Source organism: Arctopsyche grandis, chromosome 8 (genome assembly GCF_051622035.1).
Source record: "Arctopsyche grandis isolate Sample6627 chromosome 8, ASM5162203v2, whole genome shotgun sequence".
Classification (NCBI taxonomy): Eukaryota; Metazoa; Arthropoda; class Insecta; order Trichoptera; family Hydropsychidae; genus Arctopsyche; species Arctopsyche grandis.
The window spans coordinates 11054403-11066526 of record NC_135362.1 but is presented as its reverse complement, the minus strand read 5'-3'; the positions used below and the strand labels follow the sequence as shown (position 1 = coordinate 11066526).

General features: G+C 33.4%; 1 protein-coding gene across 1 annotated transcript in view; it reads right to left on the bottom strand.

The window, feature by feature from the left end:
* LOC143915825 (uncharacterized) overlaps positions 1-10675 on the bottom strand; it is a 38040-nt gene extending 27365 nt beyond the window's left edge. Inside the window, exons 1-2 of the mRNA XM_077436642.1 lie at positions 10538-10675; positions 3415-3687 (exon numbers count right to left, since the gene is read on the bottom strand). Coding sequence (XP_077292768.1) covers positions 3415-3687; positions 10538-10675 — 411 coding nt within the window. The remainder of the gene's footprint in view (positions 1-3414; positions 3688-10537) is intronic.
* Positions 10676-12124: the final 1449 nt, after the last annotated feature.

Here is a 12124-nt window from a genome sequence, read left to right as displayed (position 1 = left end):
CGCTTATAAACACATATAATATATGTATGAATTTATGTACACACATATCATACAAACTTTAGTACACATTGTATGTGATAGTGTTAAAAAAAACCAACATTAATGGAATTGTAAAGCTTTTCCTAGAAGTACCCAACAAATGTAATTCCAAGTATTTCAATATTAAATATTGAAATCGAATGCCATTCTGAAGCATACTCATCATTATTATTGTATGGAATTGTGTAATTGAATTCCAATCGCGTTCCTTATCAAAATTCGAATCCTAAGCTTATATATTCCAAGTTATAATGAAGCCTATGTATATAATATGTGTAGCAGGGCAGGTTAGAGGGTGAGGCGAGCGAGGCACTTGCCTCAGGTGAACGATGGAAAGGGTGCCGAATTTTAAGTCAATGACTTTAAAAATTTAAAAATTTGCCAGAAAAAAAGAATATTTGATATTTGATTAAAAAGGATTAAGATTTTATTAAAAAGGATATCAATTTCATTTTCCTAACGAAAATTATAAGAAGGCTTTTCAAAGATATCAGCTTATATATTAGCCATTTTTTGTGAAAGTTCTAGAAAATTCGCCTTTTTGCGTTTTATTTCTAAATAAATATGCATTAATTGTTCAAATAAATCAGTAACGGTTAATTTGGGAAAACCTAAATTATCACACATGAATATCTCAATCTATTTTTTATCACACATCAATATCTCAATCGACTTTTGAAGATACTCTTCTTCGAACAGTGGCCCATAGAACACATAGACTTTCTCAAATATAAAAAAAAGATTCGGCTGTCGTGCATTCATATAGTTTATCATATTGAATAAGGATTTTTTTATTACATATTATATATAATGGTTTTTAAGTCTTCTATCACCCGCATCCCATTTAATTATGATAAGTTCTTTTAGCTATTATATTATATTATATATTAGCTATTATATCTTAGTTTTGCTTAATATTATAGTTAAAATAAATAAAAAAGCCACATTATAATTTTCGAAATTTCAGTAAACGTCATTAAATTATATAATATAAGTAATTTCCAAGTTAAAATTATATGAAAGACACTTTAAAATAGTGTTTATTATTGGCAAGCTATTCCGATATGTCGTCGCGAATACTATTTTATATCGCAAAATTATTAACAACAAACAAATTACCTCAGAATTTGAGAATACATAATTTAAAATTTTCCGACAATGGCTTATTTATTATTTTTATTTATTTTTACATGCATGTATGTATATTAAACAAGCATTCGTATTTCACAACAATGTGTATTCAAGTATACAAGTTGGGGCATTGTAAATATGTAGGTTTTTGAGCTCTTTTTCCTATTATGCTATACATTAACATTATAATAATATAATACTATGATTACTAACCAAATTAAATTAAATTTTAAAATAGAAAATGATCAGTAGATCAGTAGCTATTAAAATAGATATAAGATGTATTGTGAACATAATTTCGTTATAATAAAAAGCATTTAAAAATCAAAAAAAATACAAGTTGGGGCGAAAACAATAAAACGATCAGTATCTTGCAAATTAGTGCTTTAGTTAAAAAGTAAATATTTATCAGCCGAATGAAATCAGATTACATACCGCAAAAGCTTTTTTTTTAATATATTGAAGGGTGTTGTATGCTCACAAAGGGTTTTGCCCACAAACGACTCTATTTAGTGCCACGAACGGATTTTCACTTACAATACGAGAAGTCTACCGTGGAATCACAATGGTCATTGTATACGAAATATACGAAAAATTTAATTGAATTTCTAGCGGGCAAATGTCGCGCCGTAGGTAATGTCCGAGTACATACATACACACAATCAGAGCAGCGTTTTCCACGATGGAGAACCGCACGAAAATGATTTCTGCTCGTTATTTTTCCCGCCGTGAAACCTTTTCGTGGAAAACATTAAGCGAGCGCTCATCTTCGTCGCTTCTCGGCCAAACTGAGCGTATAATCGTCGCAGATGGCGTAGGGGCAACAGCTGAAAATCGCGGTTAAAGAAAACGTTTCTCGTCTTTCCCACAGACAGCGACGACTCCGCTAAATTCGACCCCTCCACCCACCCATCATCCGTCGCTTTCCCGACCTCCCATTCCACTCCAGTGTTCGACCAAAAGCACTACAACAAAGTCTTTCCTCGAATTTAAGCTGCTTCGAACGAGCTTTTCAGGACCGCTGAAGCGTTTGCTTCGCGCCGGAGCACACTCACAAAAACCGAAACGTCCTACACGTGTACCTTTTTTTTCTCGAAACCACGAACAGTTTTTCTACGAGGTTTTATTTCTCAATTTTAAACGACTCTCAAAGTGCTCCAATATTTAATATAACAAAACCTGGTACCCATACACAATCCACCATTCAAAACAATCGAACCGCATAAAATACAAATACTTACATAATAATATTTCTATATAAAACATAAAAATGAATATTTGTTGGTTTTCAATTGAGAATCCCTATATTTAGCATACAGTCTCAGGAATATTTATACATATTCATACATTATTATTACCAATTTAGATCGTCGACGGTTTTTAAAGGGAGTCAGAAGCCTTAAAAGTGTTTTATTTCAATTTTCATCTACCCAAATAATTCGGTTAATATATATACGTATATACATATTGATACTATAAATATACACGAATAAAACATATTTCTTCGTTTATGTACAAATATGTATAAAACCATTTAGTTTTCATGTATATTGTAAATATGTATGTATAAAATCATTATAATTGACTGGAAAACAATTACAATTTATTTTTATTAAGGGAACTAAAATCGGCCACTTGCATAATATAACTGCAGGCATTTTACGTAGCTGGAAATTTGATTAACATAAACAACAATTAAAATCAAAAAATTAAAAATTTCATCAAAGTATTACATTTTCTGAAATATTAGATAAAAATACAGAAACATATGTGAATAAATATTATAAATTCATATGATTCAAATTTTTATGTATTTATATATATGTACATGTATATGTATATGTATGTATATATATAAAAATATGTATATATATATATATATATATATATATATATATATATATATATATATATATATATATATATATACATATATATATATTTTTTTTTTTTTGTGAAATACATAAACTTTCACATAAACACAAAAAAAAAAAACATTTTATACGGTTCAATCTACATTATATAAAATAAAAGTATCAGACGTATAAATATACATACGTAATATTACATTTTAAATAATCTTATGATTTATTGAAAAATCATTTATAGTATTTAAATAAAGAATTTATTTAAATAATATACTAGAAGCTTTAAATTGATAAGAAAACGCCAAACGAAACGAAACGATCGACATTCACATTTACATATTTATAACAGCAGTAAAGTGACAAAAGATAAACTCACGGTCAGTGTTCGATGCGTGCCAGATGTTCTCGGGAAAAGCGTTGACTTTTCGCAAAGTTTTTCCCCCGCTCTCCCCACTTGTTGATGCGCGACGACTTGGACGACGCGTCGGTGTTCCCTCCTGCGTCCGCTTTTCCGAATTTTCCTGGCCGGACCGGGCCGAACTCGGTCCACGGAATTCAGATTCGCAGCTCCGTCGAAGTGTAGTTCAGGGAGGGTGCAGATTTTAGAGAGGTGTCGTTGCGACCGTTCGTATCGGTGGCTCGACGTGGACTGATGGCAGGGACGCGCTAGAGCCTTCAGCTAGGATGGGAGGGGAGGGGGCGGCACCCGAGCGCCCCTGAGGCGACCGCCTTATCCTTCATCCTTTACCTATAAAACGGCGGGGCCAATTCGCTAATGTTAGGTGTGCATTAAATATACATTCACATGTACATATATACATGCATACGCTTGTGATATGAAATTGAAAAATGATCCAGTTGTACACATACATACATATACAATATTTAATGTGTTAATTCACATATAACTGCGTACATTCGTGAGAGGACATATAACCTATATTGTTGTATTGAACAAAAATGGTATTCCATCAAGCATGAACATGTTTTAAGAAAGCATGAAAACAGTCAATAAATCATCATCATGACAACCACAAATTACTAAATATGTAAATATTTTCGCATTCATGAATATACAATCGTGATTTGAGCACCAGCTTTTTTTCAAAATTACACCGTTTTTCAATTAAAAAAAACGGGTCTACGTGATGAGCCAGAATGTTAAATTACAGAAAACACAAATATCGTAAGGCAAAGATCGAAAATCGAAAGATCGTAAGTCGAAAGATCAAAAAAAAAGGGTGCATGGTAATCTTAATTTGCGCGAGCAGGGTACAACAAGAGGAACAGGAGGAACAAGAGGAACAGGCTTTTCCTCCCGTATTCTGCGCGCGCACATTAATACGGGAGGAAAAGCCTATTCCTCTTGTTCTTGTTGTATCCTGCTCACGCAAATTAAGTGAGTATGTACCGTTTACCATGCACCCTTTTTTTTTTGATCTTTCGACTTAAGATCTTTCGATTTTCGATCTTTGCCTTCCGATATTTGCGTTTTATGTAATTTAACAATCTGGCTCATCACGGAGACCGTGAAAAAACATACCTCACATATCTATTATTTGTATACTTCGAAAATAGCTTTATAAAGGTATCATTTTAAGCATTCGTACGTTCAAATAAATTGAATTTGTAATGTTGATTAAACTTTCAGAGTAATCAGACTGTGAAATTGATTAAATGGATTCATAAATACACACGCACACCGGTAGCCGTTTTGTATTTTTATTCATGCCTGTAAAATTTCAAAGCAGAGCTCCGTCTAAAGATCAATCCGAGACGTATGGATTACGCGAATGATGGATAAGGGCGATTTTCGAGTAACTCGAACCCGACAGACGTGTCCAATTAATTAACGAAAATACAAATACGATCGAACGAAGAGATGGAGAGGCAGAGACCGAGAAGCGTTAAAAAGCGAGGGTCGAATTTTGATTTTTCGGAGGACGAACGACTCACATTTCAGCTTTCCGCGGAAAATTTCCGATGGGAGGAGACGCGCGTAAACACGGGACCGGGGCCAGTTCGTGGGTCGACCCTTAATTAAATAGAATCCCTTTATTCCGCCGGATGACTTTATCCGGAAAGAATATAGGGTTTCGGGTCGGTTAATTGAAAACCGTCGGCGATTGTTTTCGTGCCATACGTGCCTCATACGAATTCACTATACAGATTTCACTAAACTGATACGAGATGTGACTCGTAAAACACTGTCAAAGCTTGCACTACGCATGACGTAACACATAAATAACAAAACCAATGAACCCATTTTAAGTTAGACACTCAACAATATCAAATTGACAAAAATACGATTCGATTGGTTGAATCAATCTATTACGATTTTTATTCCATTTTTATATGCAACAAATAAAAAAAAATTTCAAAGAGTGAATCAAATAGTATCTATACTAAATTGAGTAGTCCTAATTCGAGAACCTATGGATTTGCAGAGCGGAAAAACACTTTTATATAAACACATTGAGCCACGGCGAAGCTCACTGGAAGAGCTTTTGTTTATTAATAGAGAGGCCGTGGGTTCAAGTCCCCTTCTAGAATTTTCCGATTTATCTAGCTTAATTGTTTTGACGCCTCCAATGAATCGTTATCTTCCCCCCAGATTCTCGGAAATTTGAGTTTCTTACATCTCGAATTTGTTGATTCTTATAAATATGCTACCTATGTATGTATGTACATACTCTTTAGAAATGAATTTTCTCCCAAATTTGATATACATATGTACAAATATGAAATATTTGTTGATCACAGCTTCCGAAAGTAGCAGGCAGACCCGTAAGAATCAAATATAGTCAGTCACGTGTATGTACTACAAATATAATGGACAAGTAGATTATTTAAGATATACATACATACATATTATAGGTATAACATGGCGTTATCCAAAATATTTGTACAAACAATTTCATACTACCCATTATTGAACAATTTGCTCCGGACAACGCCAGCTATTTAAAGCCTTCCAGGAATTATTGTTATATATACATATGTACATATGTATGTACATACAATATTGACTTTTAAACGAGGTACTAATAATAAATTTCAGCCTGAACAAACAAACATATTAAGGCACTCTCAACTACGTACAAATTTAATCACACAATACCTTTGCATTCATACATACCTACATATTTTATGGGCTTTCCTGGCCAATTAGAAACATCGAAAACACTTTGTTTACCGATGTTTACAGTATCATCGAAACATCTATGGGAAAATTCGGTAAATATTAGTAAATCTTTCTCGAAGTACATACATTTCACAGAGTGGGTATACTATAAAAAGGGTAGGAACCGTTTCATCGAAATCAGATCAATTGGCAAACTCTGATTGAAAACGATCGACGTGGAGTCACATACATCCAAGGTCTGGCCAACAACACTGTGTCAGGAAATGAACCCATGACCACTCAGTTTGAAAGTATTATTATTATTATTTTTAATATATATTTTCCATGATGTCATTGCGGTTGTCCCCCCTGGGCGACATCTAGTGTATTACGCTTGTACATATATAAATTTTTGAAATCATATTCAAATAGTGGTGACATGGTTTTTACCAATTTTATGGATGAACCATTTCAACAATGAAATCAAATACATTGGCACAGGAAACGACCGACTTGGAATTCCAAATATCCAATCCCAAAACAACCAAAGATACATACGTATTTACATACAAAGTCTCTTTCGAAATTATGTATATATTAGATAAGAATACAAACATATAAGCCTAATAAAAATACTATATACAAGAACTAGCGAGACATCTAATGTTATAGATAATATTTTTTTATATCATTCCATCATTCAAATAGTGGTGACATACATAGTAGGGTGGTTTTTTCCAATTTGATGGAGGAGCCGCTTCAACAATGAAATCAGATGAATTTGCAAACTCTGATAGGAAACGAACGACTTGAAGTCACAAATATCCAAGATTTACAAGCAGCACTACAGATTATACTCGAAATAAATTATCTTCAATAGAGGTCAGTTCGTGAAATATTTAATCTTCAATAGAGGTCAGAGGTCAGTTCGAACCCGGCGACTTCTCGGTACTTAGCATTAACGCAACCACCAAGCTATGCTTCTGGCTATACGATAACCACCTGAGATCACTTTAATTCATTTAATTCGTACGCTGCCCAAACGTCCGAAATTATATGCGAACCAGGCAGTATATGTCGGAGTATTTCATCAGGTAAAAGTCCAGTTAATTCAGGGCACGGCAATATTATTGGCATCGCAAATAGTAGCCAATCACAGGAAGGAGCGGGTCGACAGAGCCTCGCTTCCGAGCCTAGAGGGTCCGCCCTGTCGAGAATTGCGACTTTTACCCACATGTCAATTTCTCAATTTTTTTTATATTTTGAAATATACAAAATTTTATTAACAGAGAGGTAAGCTCTAATGCACTGATCTGGTAGTCGAACAAACTGAATTATGTATTTGGATTTGTATGTAACTACATACATATGTACTGAACTTTCGCCTGAATGGCCACTACGGATCAAAAGCTCGTTACTGACACAATCGACAGACATACAGGCAAAATCCCTATTGATATTGCCGAAAGCTTTAAAATAAAACGAAGCCCGCAAATTGGATATGTGCGCATGCATGGTGATTTTGCGAATTAACGCACTGCTGCGCACTCCCGCTGATTAGGACGCCATTAGTTCATTTCCCTCTAAGAGCACTATGTACATATGTGTGTGTGTTATATCATATAAACTTGTATGCAACATTATCAATGGTTAATGCTGTTATTAACACGAGTTGTGTATTAGATTTATGGGTAATCTTAGCGTGAACAATATTGCAACTTTGCCTAACTCCGTCCAATCATTTTAGCGTACAATTTAATTGTCACCGATTATGTATATTGCGTATTGTATATAATATATGCAGTGGCGGACTGGCCATACAAGCGTACATGCCCGATGGCATGTGGGCCCCACTATCCGTTAGAAAATATGGGCCCTCAGTAAAATTAAATAACTTTTTAACTATTTCACGTGTGTAAAAATTTATAGGATATTGCACTTTGGGACCTAGAGTTTGGGTATTTCAACAAAACAAATTTCTTACGATATACACAAACAACTAATACCTGCTTTAACAGCCCAAGGATCGGTTAACTTTTTTTATTAGGCTCGAAATGTAAGTTTCAACATTTGCGTGGGCCCTTTTACCGGGCCCATTTCCAACCTCAAGGTTATTTAATATTTCCAACCTATGTAACAACTACCTAATGAAATAAAAATGGGAATAAACAAATTTCCGTGAATAATATAAACTGAATTGCTTAAAACAATTTTGATAGGACGATTCATCATCAACCAGCGATTTAAATTTACTTCATACATACTTTCAAAATAACATTTGATTATACTTCGACGATATAGTAAGATTTAAATACACAATTTTAAACAGTTTCCGAATATAAAATCTATTCCTAATCTAGACACATCCATGTATATAGAAACATAGGATAGGGGCCCCTCCCCAAAATCTCGATTTTCGATTAACATTAATTGAAAATATTATGCATTTTTTGTTTTCAGGGACGTAATTTGGGGGGGGGGCACTCGCCCCCCTAAATTAAGGAATAGGTGAATTTAGAAAATATTATGAATTTAATGATTAATGAGATACTATGGATCTATGAATGCTGCGTTTATTTCTTATATTATGTTACTTTTGTGTAACTAATAAAATAATCGCTGCTATGTGCTTTGAAAAAAAAAGATTTTATTATTTTGAAGCAAATATATTTTGGTTTTTAAGTGGTATGCCTTGGGTAACATTCTTAGAAACTGTTCATCCCATTGAGCGAATCGTTAGAAAGGTCGCCTTTACTTTATTTTGTCTCAAAAACAGATGTGTATCGTTTATTTTTCCGAAAGTTTGTATATTTTTTTTATATAGTGATACATTTTGATGGTCGACTTTTGTTAACCATTTTGCGACCATGTGAAGATTTTTGGAAAAAAATTTTCGCCTGCGGCGCTTTTTTGGCTTTTTACATAAGATATTTTTATATATATTTTTTCAAAAATAAGCTTATTTTTTTCATATTGTATATTTTCCATTTTTATTCCGATATAAAAAGGATTTTTTGAAAAAAAATTCAATTTGACCAATCTTTGCCCCCCCCCCCCCCCCCCCCCCAAGAAAAAGCTGAAATGACGTCCCTGATTGTTTTCTACCGAAAGTAAAAGCCGCTTTTATGCCGCATTCTTTTATGATGCATTCTATTTACCTAGGACAAGGATTAAAACGAAATATACAATGTAATTTATGGATCTATATTGCTTTTGCCATTTTTCTTGTACCTAAATTTGTTTATTCCCATTTTTGAAAATTTTATTTATTTTTTGCCCTTGATATTTAGCGTGATGGAAAGAAGAACATTTTGTTATATTGGGGGGGGGGACAAATTTTTTTAACCCTGGGTGGGGCCCCCTTTGACTCCTGGCATGCACTGATTTCAGTCCCAGTCCGCCACTGAATATATGTACATACATACATATATGTAAGTTACGTAATTGTTGTTTCAGTGACTTGAATCTTTACTCATGTGCCGAAATCATTCAGCCTAGAGCTTAAATAAGAGGTTCATTTTACAGATAATTTAACCTTCGTAATATGTATGTAAGTCAAATTTAACAGAACGGTAAACTACCACGTATGATATTTCTCGATGACTGCTTTAATGAAATCATTACACTCGTAAACTGTACATAGAATAATTTCACCGTCGACGTACATATGTATGTATGTATGTGCATATGAGATTAGGGTCATGCCAAATATTAAATTAAAATTATCATTATTTATCTCAACTAAATATGTATGTAAAATCTCGATTAAGTTTATTCATTTTCTATATAGATACAACATTCGAATTCAAAAAGTAAACAAAAAGCAATCACATTTTCTATGGTTGCAAATATTGACAGACATGATCTGTAAATTTTGCGTGTTTTCGAATCGTCTCAAGAAAATATATACGTCATTCACAAAGCACGACCATATCGAGTTGTTTGCCTAGACTGTTTTCAATTTAGTGAGCTTTAATACTTTAATCCACACTTTTTCTTTCGATAATGTAATTCTATATTTGAAAGACTATGTGACCAGATAATCTGTTGACGAAAATTAAAATTTGCTTCCAAGTAATTCATTTAAAATACATTTAATACAAAACAGAAATTAAAAACCCACTCTTTATTTCCGTTCATAAACTATAAACTACATAGTTGCTAGACTATTGTGACATAAATAAATTTACCGAAATTAAATTCTGTATTCCAAAGATTACAAAGTATCACAATACTTTAAATTACAAAGTATTACAGAAGATTTTTTATTTTAGAAACGAGCTGTTCTGATTATCATCATTATGTACATATTTGTATGTCCACACATAGCTCAGTGGTAAGCGTATAATGAGAAGTTGTGGGTTCGATTCCTGACCCGGTGTTGATGGACTTGGATATATGGCTCCAGATGTTCCCGGGTACAAGCCCTGAGTTGACCTCGGTTGAAGAGATTTATTCGGAGTTTATTTGCAGTGCTGAGGCCAGACTTGGATTTTTGTAACTCCAAGTCCATTTTTTCGTATCAGACTTTGCCAATTTATCTGACTTAATTGTTGAAACGGTTCCTACCTAATTGGCCACCTTATCTCATTTGTCACCATTATTTGAATTTAATTTTAAATTTATAATAATTTTATAAACTTACATGTACATATATGTATAGTACATACATATGTGTAAATTCCTTCAGTATTGTCGCATTGATTGTTACCCGTAATAGCAACATAGTATGTAAATATAAATTTAAAAATAAAAATGAAATTTTGTCATCTAAGCATGTATGTATGTACAATACAACTAATTACCGAGAGTAAGAGAATTCCTATGCCAAAAATAAAGGCAGTGCTATTAAAAACAATAGGCTAAAAAATTTTAATGTTCACATTGTGTTTTTGTTCTTAAAATACAGGGCTGTGGGTCGGAGTCGTGGAGTCGCGGTGTTTTGGCCGGAGTCGGAGTCGTTTAAAATGAGCGACTCCGACCATTTTTTCTATACTTAATGATTCAGCAACTTAAATTTTAAATGAATGGAAAGAAGTAGAGGAACTTGAAGTCTTGCTTCGTCATCCTTATATCTTGACAAAAGTATTGCAAGCAGAAGACTTGACTCCTGGTGAATTTTACGAAGATTGGAAGAGCATTATTTTTCGTTTGTCTAAAATTCAGAATAATACTATTGCTGATGAAATAAAAAACGTCATGCTACTGCAAACATTTACTGGATAATGATATTCTATTGGCTGGGATCTATATGTACATACATATGTTGACCTCATGGTTCGATTCACATTGACGGAAGAACAAATAAATAGAGCTAGGAACGCTTTGTTTCAATTAACGATTCGTATGAAAGGAAACGAGACGACATCAGGCAGCTTTGATCAATCAATACTTGAATTATCATCATGTTCATCCGACACCGCTGAATCAGAAGACGATTTTGATTTGAGAGCTTCTACGAATACAGATTTAATAGAAGCAATGTTGTTTTTAAGAATAAATTCAAATAAATAATTAATAAAGTTTGATCTTGTTTTATTTTTATGCCTATAACATGAAAAATATTTGCAAAGGTAAGAAAACAACCTGATAAATTTTAACATTTTTGGCCGTGGAGTCGGAGTCGTGTTGTTGGTAAATATCGGAATCGGAGTCGGAGTCGAGGTCGTGATTTTTTTTAACGACTCCACAGCCCTGTTAAAATAGGCACGGTAGCGTGAAATGTGCAGTGGTAACGTAAATGCATTCGCAATACTGGCAATTCCTCATATTTTTAAAAGGTTTTTTTTAATGTACATATATGGCGGAAATAATTAGACTTGACTCAATATTTCTTTCCAGAGATTTTTTACAAATATTTTCACACTAAGAAACAAGATCGTTGAATTTAAAAAGAAGCTGGCTCTTTGGGACAGTTGTATACAAGAGGATAACATAGAAATGTTTCCACTTTTGAAAGAAC